This window comes from Sus scrofa, chromosome 2 (genome assembly GCF_054392235.1).
Source record: "Sus scrofa isolate SSC_HxYL_T2T_F1_AM1 chromosome 2, Sscrofa_HxYL_maternal_Yorkshire_Landrace_v2.0, whole genome shotgun sequence".
NCBI classification, from domain to species: Eukaryota; Metazoa; Chordata; class Mammalia; order Artiodactyla; family Suidae; genus Sus; species Sus scrofa.
The window spans coordinates 111,499,713-111,518,035 of NC_139384.1; the positions used below are offsets into that span (position 1 = coordinate 111,499,713).

Sequence of the window (18,323 nt, forward strand, 5' to 3'; positions counted from 1 at the left end):
GATTCAGAAAGCAAGATGGGATGACAGAGAAGGAAATGGAAAAGGATCAAAAAGGACAATCAATATGCTGTGGGTGGGTGCAGCCATTTAAAAAAATGGCAGTGAAGAAGAGATAAGGGCAGAATGGAAATTTGAATTTACTTCCAAGAGAGAACAGAAGCTAATGAAAGTAGTGAGAAAGCTGGCCTGGTGCTCCTGAAGCAGAAATGTTCATCCACCAGGTACATTTTACACAGGCCAGAAGAGAGGTCCATACAGGCAGCCTAGCAGGGTGAAGGAAACACCACCGGCTGTGGAATGGAGAAAAGGCATCCAAAGGCACCAAAGAACAAAGAAGATTTGACCTGACTCTTAGTGTGAGGGTTGTGAAGAGTCATATATTTTTTAAAAATGATAAGCTCAAATGGAGGTATGTTTTTGTCTAGAGCTAAATATAAGATGAAGACAGATTTAGGAATTAAAGTCCCTTATATTTTTATTATTGCTAATCTCATTTACCTAAGTAGTCTACTTGCTGTCTGTATTTCTCTTCTAATTTTCCCTGCCTAATCTTCCTAAAAGCTATTTGATTATGTCATTCTAATTATTGCTTTATTAGTTATCTTTTGTGGGTCTCTGCCTTATCTCCCATTATTTACGGCCTTGAATCCTTTCCTTCAGCAGCAAACTTCTTGAAAAGGGTGGGATTTACCGCTGAACACTTTTCCAGTGGCCACAGCAGTCTACCAGACCTAAGTCAAGAACACTTTTTAGTCCTAATCTCATTTGGTCTCCAGCATTTGAACTAGTGAATTCTTATTCTTTCCTGAAACTCTCCTCCCCCTTGCTTCCCTGCTCTCTTCTTCCCAAGTTGTCTTCCTCTCTACCCAATCAGTCCCTTAAGCTCATCCTCCACCTGACCCAATTATCACCTCCTGTAAACCCCTAAGTGTCCAGAGGACTCTCACAACCCAGATGTCCCTGATAAACTCCAAATCCATATTTAGAACTCTAGCTACTTCCATCAAAATGAACTCAGATTCAGTGTCCAAACTAACATTTGTTAGCTCACTGCTGCTTCCCAACCCCATACTGGGCTCCTCTGTTGGGATTTTGGTGTGTGAAGGGAAGACAGGTCAGTTCATCCTATCCAAAAGAGGCTCTCCCAACATGCTTTGTTTAGGCTGGTCCAGGACCCCCAATACATCACCTGAACATTAATCTGTCAGTTTGGAATTACAGATCAGCTAATTTATTTGACCCTAAGTCGGTACTGATTTTAATTGTAAGGAACTAAGAATTAAATGTTTAAGGAAGTTCATTCTGGAAGCAAACTGAAGGAATTTAGGCCTAAATCTGAAAACTCAGTTGGAGACTCTGGGGATGAGAAGGGAAGTATTAGCAGTGCGAATAGAGAAGGAGGAATATTTGTGGAAGACATGCTGAGAGCATTGTTGGTGGAGCCAGTTCCATTCATCTGGAGTAGAAGATATGCTTAGTTGTGGCTATTTAGGCCTTTTGACTTAGCTTCTAACACTGTCCAGGAGGAATAAAGCCATTCATTTGAGGTAGTAGGAGGTAAAAGGTAGTGACTGCCTCGTTTTGGAGGACCCTGGGCCAGGCCTGCCAGCCTCCCATTCACACCAGATGGCTTGGTCTGTCCTGAGCAGATTAAAGTAGACCCCTCTTGGAGCTCTATTTAGGGAAGTAAACTTTTATCTCCACCTTTTCACTTCCTCTTCTTAGAAAAGGTTCACACACGTTTTCTCTAAGAACTTCCCTATGCAGGAGTACAGGCATACCTCCAAGATATTGTGGGTTTGTTTCCAGACCACAGCAGTGACACAAATATCACAATAAAGTAAGTCACAAATTTCTTGGTTTTCTGGTGCATATAAAGTTTATGTTTATACTATACTGTAATCTATTAAGTAGGCAGGAGCATTTGTCTAAAAACAGAGTGAACCTACCTTAATTTTAAAATACTTATTATAATTACTGTTATTATTATTTTGTCTTTTTACGGCCGGACCCACGGCATATTGAGGTTCCCAGGCTAATCGGAGCTGTTGCTGCTGGCCTTCCCCAGAGCCACAGCAACGCCAGATCCGAGCCGCATCTGCGACCTACACCACAGCTCATGGCAACACTGGATCCTTAACCCACTGAGCAAGGCCAGGGATCAAACCTGCAACCTCATGGTTCCTAGTCGGATTCGTTTCCACTGCACCACAACGGGAACTCCCTAAAGTACTTATTATTAAAAATGCTAACCATCATGTGAACCTTTAGCAAGAATAATCAGTTTATTGGTGGAAGGTCTTACCTCCCATGTTGATGGCTGTTGACTGATCAGGGTGATTGCTGAAGGTTTGGGTGGCTGTGACAGTTTCTTAAAGTAAGATAACAATGAAGTTTGCTGCATCTATTGAGTCTTCCTTTCAGAAAAAAATTTCTCTGTAGCATGTGATGCTGTTTAATAGCATTTTACCCAGTAAAACTTCTTTCAGAACTGGAGTCAATCCTTTCAAACCCTGCCATTGCTTTGTCAACTACATTTGTGTAATATTCTAAATCCTCTGTTGTCATTTCAACAATTTTCACAGTATCTTAACCAGAGTAGATTCCATCTCTAGAACCACTTTCTTTACTCTTCCATAAGAAGCAAATCCTCATCTATTAAAGTTTTATCATGAGATTACAGCAAATCAGTCATTTCTTCAGGCTCCACTTTTTTTGTTGCTGTTGTTGTTTTGGCCACACCTGCAGCATGCAGAAGTTCCCAGGTCAGGGATGGAACCCATGCCACAGCACTGACTAGAGCTGCAGCAGTGACAACGCTGGATTCTTAACCCTCGAGCCACAAGGAACTCCAGGCTCCACTTCTAATCAAATTCTTTTGCTCTTTCTGCCTCATCTTCAGTTAGTTCTTTAACTGAGCTCTTGAACTCCTCCAAGTCATCCATAGAAGCTGGAATCTGCTTATTCCAAACCCCTGTTAATGTTGATATTTTGACTTCTTCCCAGGAATCCTGAATGTTCTTAATGGCATCGAGAATGGTAAATTCTTTCCAGGAGTTTTTCAATTTACTTTGCCCAGATCCATCAGAGGAACCACCTCTATGGCAGCCTTATGAAATGTATTTCTTAAATAATCAGACTTGAAAGTTGAAATTTCTCTTTGATTTATGGGCTGCAGAATTCATGTTGTATTAGCAGGCATGAAAACAATAACAATCCCCATCAGAGATCTTGGGTGACCAGGTGCATTGTCAGTGAACAGTAGTATTTTGAAAGGAACCCTTCCTTCTTCATAAGAGTCTCAATAGTAAGCTTAAATTATTTAGTAAACCATGCTGTCAACATGAGGCAGAATGTTAACTCAGGTAGCTAGTGAAGGAGCATGGGCTCAGATATATTCTTTGATATGGATATTAATTAACATTTGTGGCTTAAGGGCTCTAGGGAGTAACACCTCCACAGGCCTTGTTTTATTATAGGAAACACGCATTCCCCAGAGGCTTTGTTTACTATAAGAAATGTGAATCTCTAGCCCACTCCTCAACTGATAAAAATAAATAAATAAATAAAAAATAAAAAAAAAATGAGAGGAATGGTGACTTAATCTAAGGAAAGAAAAGGACAAAGAAACCCTAAAACTTATGGGACATTTCCAACCCTAAAACCCCTATTGGAAAAGGACTGATGTAGGTAATTGAGCAAGGTCAATGGGAAAAAAATCACATCTTTCTGGACCCCACGTTGGTGCCCCTCCCCACCTTTAAGAGATAAAAATCTCTATAGGACCATAAAGAAGGGGGATCTTCCCCCTCCCAGCAACCCTGGGAGCTATTTGCTTTCCTTTAATAAAGACTTTGCTTGCTTGCTGCCTGTGTGTTCAAGGAGTTCATTCTTTGACTGCTGTGAACAAGAACCCAGATTCCGGTATCATCTTTCTGGTATCAAACAGATGTGCTATTACTAGGCTAGGCTCTATTGTTCCATTTGTATAGCACAGGTAGAATAGTTTGGGCATAATTATTCTGGGATTTTTTGAATGGCAAATAAACACTGGCTTCAACTTCAGGTCACCAGCTGCAAGAGCCCCTAACGAGAGAGTTAGCCTTGTCCTTTGAAGCTCTGCAGCCAGGCACTGACTTCTCCTCTCTAGCTATCAAAGTCCTCATGGGATCTTCTTCTAAGGTAAGGTTGTTTCATTTACACTGCAAGTCTGTTGTTTAGTGTAGCCACATTCATTAATTATCTTAGCTAGATCTTCTGGCTGACTTGCTCCAGCTTCTACATCAGCACATGTTGGGCCACATCCTCAACACATGGAGTCAAAACTGGAGCTACAGCTGCCAGCCTGCTCCACAGCCACAGTAATGCAGGATCTGGGCTGCACCTGAGACCAACACCACAGCTCACAGAAATGCTGGATCCTTAACCCACTGAGCGAGGGCAGGGATCAAACCCACAACCTCACCGATACTAGTTGGATTCATTTCCTCCACACCATAACAGGAACTCCTTGTTTTACCTTATACTTTTATGTTACAAAGATGGCTTCTTTCCTTCAACCTCATGAACCAAACTGTGCTAAGCTTCAAACTTTTCTTCTGAAGCTTCCTCATCTCTCTCAGCCTTCATAGAATTGAAGACAGTTATCACCTTGCTCTAGATTAGGCTTTGGCTTAAGATATGGCTGGTTTTATCTATCAGATCACTAAATCTGACTCCCTGTCAGAAATAAGGCTGCTTTGTGGAAGTTCCCTTGAGACACAGGTTAAAGATCTGGAGTTACTGCAGCTGTGGAACAGCCTGTGGCACAAGTTTAATCCCTGACCTGGGAGCTTCCACATGCCATAGGCACAGCCAAAAAAAATTAAAATAAGGCTGTTTTGCTTTCATATCATTGATGTGTTCACTGGAATAGCATTTTTATTTCCTTCAAGAATTTTTCCTTTGCATTCCCAACTTGGCTAATTGGTTCATGAAGCCTAGTTTTCAGCCTATCTTGGCTTCTGACATGGCTTCTTCACTAACCATAATCATTTCCAGCTTTTGACCTAAAGTGAGAGATGTTCAGCCTTTCCTTTCACTTGAACACTTAGAGGCCACTGCAGGGTTATTAACTGGCCTAATGTCAATATTCTTGTATCTCAGGGAATAGGGAGGTCCAAGAAGAGGGAGCGAGGCAGAGAACACTGGATGGAGTAGTCAAAACACACAATATTTACTGATTGTTTGCTATCTTAACACAGTCATGATTTGTTGCACCCCCAAACAATTACAATAGTAACATCAAAGATCACTGATCCTAGTCACCATAATAAATATAATAATAATGAAAAAGTTTGAAGTATTGTGAGAATTACCAAAACGTGACACAGAGACATGAAGTAAGCAAATGCCGTTTGAAAAATGGTGCCAATAGACTTGCTTGACACAGGGTTGCCACAAAACTTCAATTTAGAAAAAAAATCCAATATCCGTAAAGTGCAATAAAATGAGGTATGCCTATATTATATTAAACAGCCACAAAGGAATAGGAAATAGGTTGCTGATTTTTTTTTTTTACAGATTTGTAATTCTCTACTACTACCCTTTCTCTGATGACAGTTTAGCAGAACTGAAAATACAGAAACAGATTAGATTAAAATCCATATTTTAATCATCAAATTGCCAAAGTTTCATGAATCTATGTTAATTAAATAACTTGAGTCAGGCCTTCATTTACAAATTTACTCCTTAATTATTGTGATTATCTCCACTTTAAAATTCTTCATCAACTGGAAATTAATCTCATAAAACAAAAAAATATTGTGACATATTAATGTTGACATAAGACAAATATGAACATTTTAAAGGATTCCCCCCCTTTACTGTATGTACATGTAGGAGGTGAATATGAGGTAATTATTCAAACATTTCAGATATCAACTATCTAGATAACTGAAGGAAATATTTCAAACTTAAATTATTAACATCTTTTAATTTTCAATTTTATTCGTTATATATATATACAGATTCAAATGACTTATATGTCATTTTTTAGTTGCCTTAAAATTGAAATGAACAGCATAATCAGAACTTCACCAGAGAATAAAGGTTTCACTCTTAACAATATACATTCTCACTGGTGTCTGATTTCACATCTTTTGCACATAGTAGCTTCCTCCACAAATGAGGAGTCATGAAGATTAGCTTCCATGGTGATTCACAAAACTAAGCAGTGAATGAATCCCTAATGTCACATATGCTATTTATACTCAGGATCATCATGGGCTTACTAGTAGCCCACTGAAGAGCATTATTTAATTATACATATCCAAACTGTAGTTAAGCTTATATATTAAAATGACAGTCTTAATTTTTTAAATCTTACTTTCTTAAAATTTATTTCAAGGAGTTATTAGACCAGAATAGAGAAGATAAAACTGTAGTCTAGGAAGAACATTTTTGTCCTTCATATCAGTGTTTTGTTTAAAAAAAAGAAAAGGAGAGGCAAAAAAATCTATCATGGAGATTTAAGGTGTTTGCATTAAGGACATAGGAATATACATGGGACTGAAAGTACATGATACTAAAGGGGTTATGTGAATTATAATCAAAATCACTTATAAAGCAGTAGATTTTCTTATAAAAACAAGAAGTAGCAATCTGCAAGTTTATTGTTGGGATCTCTTATAATCTTGGGTATATAGCCCAATGTATGACATGGGACTAATTGAGTCTAAGTAATGAAATTCATAGAACAATGAAAAATGAATATTTGGCTACAAAATCATCATGTGGTATAATAATAATGATGTTCCATCAACATAAATACATCTGTATTCTGGGAATGGAACACCATTAATAACTCCAGAGTCTTCAGGTAAAGGAAGAGAATCCTCTAAACCAGCAAAAGCAGGATGGTTGGAACTCACTCTAGGTGGACGAGTAGGAGTAGGGGAAAAACCAGAAGCAAAGGCATTCCAGACACAGTGGGGGAAAAGTTGACCTATAATGGAAGCCATAGAACTATGTTCCCATCTCAGTATCACATCAAAAACCAAACAAAAATACAAAACCCAAAAGGAATGAAGCAGTAATGACACGCCTTAGAAATTACCTGAATGAATCTTCTAGAACCATGGACTATCTATATTTCCCCAAACTCAAACACTCTCTCTTTTTTCATCTCCCCCCCCCCCGCCCCCCGTGTCTGGTTTAGAGGCTTCTCTGCATCCAAGAGCATTCCAGACAAATCTCTAGTAACTCTAAAATTTGAAAGGATTTGCCCCACTGGAAGTGATCTAAGGTCAGAAAGTGTATGTACCCTTCCTTTATCTTTTATTCCCCTGCTTTGGCTCATTTAGTAGACATTCAAGGCATGGCTGTTGCCCTAAATCAAACCACAAAATCAACATTCCAGAAGAGCTCTGAGAAAATAGACTGCCAACATACCATGGAGTTGATCTGTACTACAGTTAAGTTTGAGTGCTTCATCCAAGAATTTACCCCATGCATCTTTCCTCTAAGCTCTAATTTATGCTCCTTCCTCCTCTCAGTATATTTCTTCCCAAACATTGTCCACTGAAATCCCATCTACCTTCAAGGTCTCCATCAGATTACCTGTTCTCAATGAACATATTTCTTATTTTCCAACTAGATATAATTCCTCTGTTTTTAACTCATGGATTTATTTTTGTTCTTATGAATTTAATAAGTTAAGTTTAGGCTCTCATTTATATATTTATCTCCCTAAATATCTTTCTGCTTTTGTACTGGCTATTAAGCTTTTGTACATACCGAGTACTTTATAAATTGTTCTTTAATTAAATGCAATTAATCTAGGGCAAAACCAATTTTTAGTAATGTTATGTCTTTAATAGATTATAAATATTACATTACATAGATCATAACTATAAAAATGTTTTCTTTTAAAAAATCGAGCTCTATGAACAGATTACAAAAATATATATATGGATTTTCACAGTATTTAATTGTATTAAATGTAAATAAGAGGATACAACTAACTAAACCAAATCTTGTGATTCTTGATTCAGATTCAATTAAGATTTTATAATAAACAATTTGACCTGGTACTTTTAGACATTTTCTCTATATGGTGAACCAATTTAAAAGAATAAACTGCACTAATCTTAAGCTGGTTTAAATATGAGAATAAAAACTATTCATATTAATCTATTTTAAATATTAAAGCAGACTCTTCTACTTGAAAATATATATGCATCAGAAAGATCTGTAATTCAGACTCCTCAATTAACCATTGATCCATTTTTGTTAAGTTTTATGTGCTCCTTTAATTTGATTTTTTCACTGATTTTGTAATTAAATAAATTCAAGCTACTAGAATCCTTATCATTCATTTTCTCTCTTACAAGATAATTAAGTATTGGGTTTTAATCCCATCAGGAGAGGGTTCTGATAATGTTCTTCCCCCTGTGGGTCCCACCCTTGTAGCCCCAGGGGGTGAAGCCTGCCAGGTTTCCAAAAGGAGATAAAGTTTGGAGTGACTTCTCCACCTAAGGACCAGGACCAGGAATCTGCCCCTTCCTTGGCCTCCCCTAGGAGTTGTCATATGACAAGTCATTCCCATCCAACCATAAAGCATTTGTAGACAATAAGTAGATGGTGTGTATTTCAGTGTCTTCACAGATGAGCTACAAGTTCTATCAAATCATGCCTGTTGAGGATTACTTTCTTGAAATTGAACATGGAAATATGTACTTAAGCCTTCAGCTAGGTCTGAGGGAGGAAGCCTTCAGTCAAGGCAAGTGCAAATATGCTCTCCTGGGCCAGAGTCTCCAAGAGGCCAGATAAGGGGATATTCTGAGAGAAGGAAGTTCCTAAAAACCAAGAAGTAAGGCCCTGTGGACAAAGGAAGAGGAAAGCATTATAGTCTCCGCTTACTTTCCAGCCATTTTGTCACCAAGAGGCCTGAGCATTTATGATTTCAAAGTCATGGAAAGTCTAAGGAGTTCCCATTGTGATTCAGTGGCAATGAACCTGATTAGTGTCCATGAGGATGTGGGTTTGATCCCTGGCCTCAGTTCAGTGGGTTAAGTGTGAGCTGCGGTGTAGGTTGCAGACACACCTCAGATCTGGCATTGCTGTGGCTGTGGCTATGGCTGGCAGCTACATCTCCAATTCGACCCCTAGCCTGGGAATTTCCATGTGCTGTGGGTGAGACCCTAAAAAAGCAAAAAATAAAAAATCTAAGTAGTCCATAGGAATGAGGCCTCTACCTCCTCATTCTTTGGTTACGTTCCTTCTTTCACTGAAGAAATAAACATGCAGTTTCAGTTCCTTCACTTTCCTTCCTAAAGAACCTTGTCTTTTTTTTTTTTTTTTTTTTTTTTTTTGGTGAAATCCACTTCCCTTGCACAGGAAAAAAAAAAATGTAAGGGTTGGAAGTTAGGATGTATGTGGTTTGTTAGATATTGTATCAGGGTCTATTTTTCTCAAGCATACCTGTGCCCACAAGTTCCAGCCAAAACTGTAATGGGTTATTCTCCTTAATGATCTCACTTCCTCAATTCTGTTTAGTAATCCCTCTTCCTTCTATGGAAGACTACCTGTAATAAAACATTTTAGGGTTGAAAAGAACCTTAAGGGAGTTCCTGGTTGGTTTAGTGGTTAAGGATCCAGCATTGTCACTGCTGTGGTGTGGGTCTGATCCCTGGCCCAAGAATTTCCACATGTCATGGGTGGCCTCCCCACCCCCACCTCCGGCCCAGTCACTTATTACAACCACTACCCAGATCCTCCTGAAATCCTAGTCAGGTAAGGACAACTGGCCTGTACCTCAAAGCTAACAGTTTTAGCTAATCAGATAAAATAATCTATGCCAATAACTAATGGAGGAAGTCTGAAGGAGATTTTTGGGCCTTTCTTTTCCCAGGCAACCAACATATGTTTATAATGGCAATTCACTAAAGATAATGTTTCATTCAGTATTTCAGGTAAGAAAGGAAGAAAAGAAAAGGAGACAGGATGGTATATTGGTAGGATGAAAGGCTCCTCTGAGTTTTTTTTTTTTTTTTTTTTTTAAGTGAGTTGGACCATTTATTTATTCTATGCATAACCCTGATCCCATGTATTATTTTGAACAATCAGGAAAAATAACTCTAGATGGTAGAAGGAAAGTGATATGGAAAAAAAAAAAAAAAAAAAAGCAAGGATTCAAGGTGCAAGAATGTAAATTCTTAAATTGGAACCTAACCTGGAAAATCACAATGAAATGTGCTATGGGGCCATTTGTGACCAATGATTGAAATGGCATTTTGTATTTCTTTGTAAAGATGTACTCTTGCATAAATAGCTTCAATAATCATAAAAGCATTCCTCAATGCAAGAAAGCATCATTTTATTTTTTTTATATGCAGTTCATATGAAAATGTTATGCTTTATTTAACTATACACCAGATACTCCTTATTTCTAATAGTGTCAATATGTTTTTATTGGTAAAAATCAAATATATTAAAACTATATTTTGACCAAATAACATTTTATTATTTCCTGTTGTTGTTTTTAACTTTGAAAAGTTAACCTCACATTTCATTTTCACTGCATTATCAATACTATTAAAAGTATTGTAGTAATAATAAAAAAACAAGTAAAGAGGCACAATGAGACATTTAATTCAGAGAGTTAGTTAGTGACTAGCCAATTATCTACACCACCTTTCTATAGCCTTTGTCCCACACCCTGGCTCTCTTTAGCTCAAAATTGTGCTGTGAGTGGACTGTGCTCCCTTGTGAGCTGGGTCCTGCTGCTAATCTTTATAGAAACTGATGGAATATTCCTGCTGTTACCTTTTCTTATCAGTTTGCCACATGTTCTATTCCTACATGCTCTTCTGAAGAGACAGGAGCTACATATGTGACTCTGTCATGTCAATCATTTGACATCTTCCAAGTGAAATGAATATGCAAGATTCCACATAAAGTTTTGTAAGCGTTCCTACAAAGTACAAATATGCTGAGTTTATCTAAGATTGTTCTACTCCAGAAGTATTATGAAAGGGACAAGTGAAAATATATTTTCGGAGTTCCCGTCGTGGCGCAGTGGTTAACGAATCCGACTAGGAACCATGAGGTTGCGAGTTTGGTCCCTGCCCTTGCTCAGTGGGTTAACGATCCGGCGTTGCCATGAGCTGTGGTGTAGGTTGCAGACGCGGCTCGGATCCCGCGTTGCTGTGGCTCTGGCGTAGGCCGGTGGCTACAGCTCCGATTCGACCCCTAGCCTGGGAACCTCCATATGCCACGGGAGCGGCCCAAGAAATAGCAAAAAGAAAAAAAAAATATATATATATATATATATTTCCTTTTTTAGGAAGCATTAAAGATGTCTTCTTTAATTATTACACTAAATATTCTCTAACGAACAATGTATGCCTGTTAATAATTTTTGTCTTGCATAAATATGACTGTGTTCTAATGGGAGGCATTTGAAATGCCTTAGTTCAAGAGTGAATCAAAAAAAACCCCTCTTTCAGATTCATCTCACTATCTATCAGGTGATACTATTTTTCCAATAGTCTTTACTCTATCCTTTGCATTCTACATTTTTTTTTTTTGTCTTTATTTTGTCTTTTTCCAGGGCCACACCCGCGGCACATGGAGGTTCCCAGGCTAGGGGGTCCAATTGGAGCTGTAGCTGCCGGCCTACCACAGAGACACAGCAACTCAGGATCCAAGCTGCGTCTGCGACCTGCACCACAGCTCACAGCAACACCAGATCGTTAACCCACTGAGCAAGGGCAGGGATCGAACCTGCAACCTCATGGTTCCTAGTCGGATTCGTTAACCACTGAGCCACTGGCGGGAACTCCTCCTTTGCATTCTAAAGAGCTTTATGTCTAGCCTATAATTATTTTCTGATAATTAGAGTAATTCATGATTAATTGTTCAAAATGATTCCTCATCCAAATCAAATCCATTTCTTATCATATCATTAGAAAGTTACAAATATAATATGAGAATGCAAATTTCTGTCAGAAGGGAATACTTTTTAAGTTTTCTTTAAATAGCATTAACATCTTTCTACCAGCAAAGGCCCCATGATTCCCTATATCATTTAATATGGACCATGAAGTGATGACTATTAATGGTTTTGCTAACTACTAATACTAATACATAAAGCATTCCTCAGGATTGCTTTATACTGACTATGTCAGGATTACTTATGCTATGTAGGAGGGAGTAATTTGCAATATTCTTTGTCTTTTTTTTTTCTTTTTTCATTTTAAGGCTGCACCTGCAGAATATGGAAGTTCCCAGGCTAAGGGTCAAATTGGAGCTGCATCTGCCGACCTGTGTCACAGCCACAGCAATGCCGTATCTGAGCCACATCTGTGAACTATGTTTCTACAGCTTGTAGAAACACTGGATCCTTAACCCACTGGATTCAAGTTGGGTTCTTAACCCAGGGAGCCTCAATAAGAACTCCTGCAATATTTTTAAAGAAGAGCTGCAAAGCAGTTAAGAGCTAAAAATGACAAAGGGCAAACAGTAAACATGTTAACTTGGGAACCTGGGTGTCTTAAGATGTACTTTGACATGGCTCATGCCTCTTGGTGGACACTCACTTGCATCCTGCTGATGGCTAAATCTCCCTTTCCTGAAATTGCCCTAAGTTCCACTTCCTTCCTTTAAGAGGTAGCTACTTCCCCCTGATAATTCCTAGGGAGGCTCAGGACCTTTCTGTCTCTAAGCCAGGATCACGCTTTGTTTGTATTCTATGCTTCTACCCGACACTTGGCTCTACTTTGATTACTGTATGAGACACGCACTTGGCTCTACTTTGATTATTGTATGAGACACAACTATCTTTCCCCAGAAGATGAGGTCTTTTCTACCAGTAGCCTTAATATACATTTGCTATGCATAATCAAAATTTCTACATATATATATATTGAATACCTTCAGTGTGCAAAGCCTTAAATTTGCATAATCTCCTAAATGAAGAAAGTTGAACATACCAACTGTGTGTGACACAAACAGTTCTATTAGATTCAAGCAAGGAGAATAAAGTTATATATTCATAAGCGTGAGAGTGAGGAAAAAGATCTTTAGAAATGGAAGCTAGTTCTGGAACTCAGGAAAGGAGAAAATAAATCTGGGAAATGCTAAAATTATTGCTAGAGGATTCTGGTCAGGACAGGTAACCTTGATCTTCATCTTCACTAAAACTTTTCAATTTAGGTTATTTGCTTTTGTCCCCCAAATGGGGGCACAACTCAATTTTTATAATAAAAAATTAAAAGTTTGTTTTCTCAAACATCCAGATTTTCAGAATAGCTTTGACAAAAACTTGGAGAAAATGCACAACTAGGTATAAGTGACCTTAAAAGTGTGTGATGGTGATTACTGTGCTTGTTAAATAGTCTATGTGGCTCTTCTTAGAACCATGTGACTAGTTTTGGCCAATGGACTGTGAGCAGAATTATTGTGTGTCAACGCACTTACCTGATGGTAGGAGGACACCCTGCACTTATCTGCTATCACCAAGACAACAAAAGAGTCTGAAATGGCAGATTGAAAGACAGAACGACCTTGATTACTGAGTCACCACTTGGAAGATACTGCTCTGCAGGGTTGCCTAGACTCACAGTATGCTTTCTTCAGCCCACAGAAGTCATTACTGTTCATCCGTATTGTATATAGTTGAGTAGAACGTCAAGGTACATCTTTGTACTGAATGAAATTGTTTCATACAGGCCCATTTCTCATCTAAATACTAGAGTAAGTTTACACAAGCTGCATAATATGTTGTCCTTAACTCATCACCATAAATGCAGAAGCCCCTCTCTGTATTTGCAGAATTCATTCTATCTATATCTTTCATATTGAGAGACAGCATGAAAGACTGCATACTGTTTATTAGGAGGGCTATTTCTTTTAAAAGCTCATCATACAATTAAAATTTGTATTACTATTTTTCTGTAGTTCACTAGGTACACAAGGAAGGCTGGAGATAATAATAGAATAATTTTATTTATCTATCTAGAAAAGTGCTTTGCTATGCAACTCTTTGAAAACTGATTTTTTTTGTATTTTTGGTTTATATATCAGAGTATTAATATTTTAATCATTACTTAGCTGGTTGGATGTTCAAAGAGTTTAAGAAGTTTCATCATGGCACCATTTAAATATTAAAGACCAGACAAATGACTAATTATAGATTATTCATATAATAAATTTGAGACCTCCATTCCATGAAATATTTTGTAGCCATTTAACATGACAATGTAGAACATCAACTTTCAGATGGAGTGCAGTAATAACATTCATTTAGTTAGAGATGGGGACAGTTAGGCAGCTGACATGCTAGAAATGTGTGTGGACCTTGAAGCCTATCTTATTTATACTATAGCCTGATTGTCAAAATTTGACTATGTTCTTTTAATTCTGTGCAAGTGAGCATGTGAGTTGCTTCAGGGGAAAAATATAGAAGTATCATGAAAAGAATATTTGCTGGTAGGACAAGTAAGAAAGAATAAAGACAAAAGAAAATGAGCTGGATTGCCAACTCATGGCAACTACATAGAATGGCAGGGATTGACGTAAGGATTTAGCACTAGGGAAGATATTAGGTAAAACTAGAGAATATGAATTGTCTGCTTTGAAAACAGAGACTTGTCTAAATTGAGGTACGGTTATGTTTCACATATACCTTTTGAGGCCTTAGTTTTTTAAGTGTAAATTTTGGTTTTGGCCATGGAATTTTTTTTTCTTTTTCTTCCTTTGTTACTTTAAGATATATTTTACTCTCTACATTTGAATCTGAAGCAGAACAATTCCCATTGAGGGTTCTTGTGGAACTTCATTTTAGTTATGTTTTAATAAAGTCTTATTTGTATTGACTTCTGGGGCAGCATGGCATTCCCTAACTGATAAACTACTTGGTTTTACTTTTTTATGGAGAGATTTTAATTTAATATGATAGATTCAATTGTTGTTTTTCAGGTTTTATATGCATGCCTGGAAGCCTTTTAATAACTTGCAATAACAAACAAAATGAATGTGACTTTTAGGGTAGACACTCTTGTAATTGATATTTCTAGAAACTCAGGGCGTTTATTTATTTTGCCAAAAAATAAAGTACATTCTTTCCATCCTTGGGGAATAAAGAGTATTGGAGTTGCAATTTACTAAAAAGTTTTGAGAGATCCCATAGTTGCAATGAAGAATTTCATACAGATCTGTTTCTTGCTTTAGAAATGATCCTTGCATAACTCACAAAAAGTGAAAGATTTTTTCCTTGTCTTAATAAATTTATTTGCCTTTCTGCATAAAATTAGGGATCAAGGTGTGACAGAATCATTTAAAAATATATTAACAGGTTGTAGAAAAGATTTGTTATGAACTAAAATCCTGCATGGAAAATTATGTTATTTTAACTTTCAAAATCATATATTTTCAGTACTGAAGAATGAGATTTTGGACACAGAAGTGATTTTTGATAAGTGACAGAAATCTGCCTAAAGCCATAAAACAGGCAAGAACAAGGAACATAAGAATAGGGAATCTATGAATTAGTATGTTATGATTATTCTCTTTTATAGCATTTAAGAGCAGCTTTGAAAAGATCCAATGTCTTCAGCAGTTTAACCTTATTTCTGCTGTAACTAAGTAGCATGTAGTGTAATCCAAATTGACATGGTTCTCTTAGAAATATTTGGACAACACTTGGATAGCGATGTAGTATTACTGAACAATGTTTTTGTATGATAAACAGAAATAGAAATTTGAGATTGAAATGGCCTTTTCAAGGGAGCAAGTCATACCTATGAAAACACAAGATAGGTATTAAAGTTTTTCTCTTATTCCTTGATATTGAGCCTCTTCAAGTGTTTATGCATTAGTCAATTTGACACCTCAAGGATTCCTAATTGTTGTGAAGATGTCAGCATGCTGACAATATTTTTTGAAAGTTTTTGTTTTTTTTTTTAAAGTCTGAACCTGATTGGGCCCAAGACTGAATATAATTTTCTATAAGAGTTATAGGGTTGATGAAATACTGAATGGGTTGTGGGAGGAGGGAATGCAGCAAGTAGGGTGGTAAAGAGGAAGTTAGAAGAATATGAGGATTTCAGTAATTTCCTGCAGTGATAATACTTTGTCTCAGCTCTCAGGAAACAAAAGTAACAGTTACTATTTATTAAGCCGGGCTAGGAAGGTGGAGAACAGAATCACTGAGACTTAGTTTCTTCATCCATGTATAAGGGAATTGTATAGCTCACAAATTACTGTGAGGATAAAATTATGTAATATATACAAAAGCTGTTCCAGGTTAAACTATACAAAAGCATTCAAGGTTTAACGTCCATAGGCAGACTTTCATAAATAGAGGAACAACTAGAGTCTTTCAGGAGATTATGACTACCTTGTAGATATGTTCTTGATGTAATGGACACACTAGAGAAAAAAATGGTATATCATGAAAAAAGAATTCAAGGTTGAAAGAAATAGTGCCTAATGTACACATCGTCTATGTCATCAAAGACTACAAAGTCTCATGAATTGCAAATCTTCTAGACATTCAAATGTATAATCTTAAATGCTTTTGACTTATCACCAGCTGTTGCCAAACTCATATTCTTATTGCAAACATTATTTTTATAATTTCTAAATTTAAGTTGAAATGGGAAAATCACATTGGACTAATTACATCAGACTTACAAATGATAACTGTTAATATAGTTATTAATATAGTCTGCTCAGGGGAATGAATGGGGTTTGAAGGTTTTTTTCCTCTGATCTCTTTTATTATTTTCATTGTAGCAAAAAATTTTAGGTAGACTTGTGAAATTTTCCTGCTTGTTTACAATACTGAAATAAACTTCCTAGGTCATTCATTTCTCTCTTGCCTGCATAAAAATGCTGTATGATAAATATTCCAAGGAGAGTCTGATGTCAATATTGGTCCTTTCTCCTAGAGTTTTCATCTCTTCCACTTTCTAAGCTTGAGTATCTTGGAGTTCTCTTAGATTCTTGTCTTTCCAGCCATATATTTATGTTCAGCAGGTCATATCTATACTTCCTTTTCATTTTTTTTATTCTTCTTTCCTACTTTTCCTGCTGATTTCATTGAGATGTTGCTCTAATAATCTTTTGCACAAAACCTTCTAAACTCTTTTCCTATGACACTGCAGCAAGCCAAGCAAACCTACTCCTTTATCAAAGACTTTTTGACTTGGGGCAGGGTGGCTGTAGGAATATGTGTAGTTTGCTTTTGGCAGAGAAGATTGTTCAGCAGGGACATTGGGCCTGAGACCTAAACAATGAGAAGGGATCAGCTGTTCAAAGAGTTGGAGGAGGAACATTCTAAGGAAAGAGGGGGGCGAGTGAAAAGGCTGAGGTGAGAGTGTGAGTTTGGTGTATGAGGAAAAGAAGGCTGGCAAGGGGGATGCAGGTAGTAGGAAAGTCGGATTACACAGGGCCTTGTAGGCATTTATAGTTTCCCTAAGTATGCTGGAAAGTCATTGAGGGCTTTTCAGCAAGGAGAGAGCCAGGATCTGATTTACTTTTTAAATGGTCCCTCTGGTTGTTGATGGATAGATGCTATGGAGATGGAGTCAGGGGAGCCATCCCCAAACACTCCAGGACACTCTTAACTACTTCTACTAAATTTCCTGGAACTTTCTCTCTTACTCACTTGGTGTTTAAGTATGTGAATCTTGTATTATTCCACTTCACATGTACAGCACACAATTTTACCAAATGCGCTTTGAAGGACCCCGTATTTTAGCCACTGTGTCTCAGGATTCCTTTGCACTTTCCTTAGCATTTAGCCAAATGCTTTGTACCTGATAGATACACAGACATTGCAATAATTGTTTTTGTTTTTTTTGTTTCTTTTTGTCTTTTTGCTATTTCTTGGGCCGCTCCCACGGCATATGAAGGTTCCCAGGCTAGGGGTCCAATCGGAGCTGTAGCCACCAGCCTATACCAGAGCCACAGCAACGCAAGATCCGAGCCATGTCTGCAACCTACACCACAGCTCAGGCAACGCCAGATCGTTAACCCACTGAGTAAGGGCAGGGACCAAACCCGCAACCTCATGGTTCCTAGTCGGATTCGTTAACCACTGCACCACAACGGGAACTCCTGCAATAATTGTTGATGGAACCCTACTATATTAACTACCTATTCTAGCAACATAGAACATACTTGAGATCTGCAGAGATGACTGTCCAAGCAAGAGGTGGCCCTTTACATTAGCTCGTCTAGCGATAGTAAGCAGCCTGAAAACAGGGCTTTTGAGTCTTCTGTATTTACTGAACCTCATTCCATGTCAACATCTAATAGAGTTCATTAATATGGCT

At 37.6% G+C, this 18,323-nt stretch overlaps 2 protein-coding genes across 16 annotated transcripts in view; one reads left to right on the forward strand and one right to left on the reverse strand.

Annotated features, from left to right (window-relative positions):
* The window catches only part of LOC110259688 (uncharacterized), a 136,604-nt gene that overhangs the window by 105,737 nt on the left and 12,544 nt on the right, over window positions 1–18,323 (forward strand). For 3 of the 5 annotated variants that reach the window (XR_014838358.1, XM_085014080.1, XM_085014081.1), the window contains one exon: window positions 4,067–4,182. The exons of the other annotated variants lie outside the window; for them this stretch is intronic. Coding sequence is in view for 2 of the 3 variants with exons in the window: in XM_085014080.1 (XP_084870206.1) it covers window positions 4,067–4,182 (116 nt within the window). In the remaining variant the exon portion in view is untranslated. The remainder of the gene's footprint in view (window positions 1–4,066; window positions 4,183–18,323) is intronic. 5 annotated transcript variants of the gene reach the window in all.
* The window catches only part of KIAA0825, a 399,794-nt gene that overhangs the window by 63,343 nt on the left and 318,128 nt on the right, over window positions 1–18,323 (reverse strand). The gene's annotated exons all lie outside the window — the stretch shown is intronic.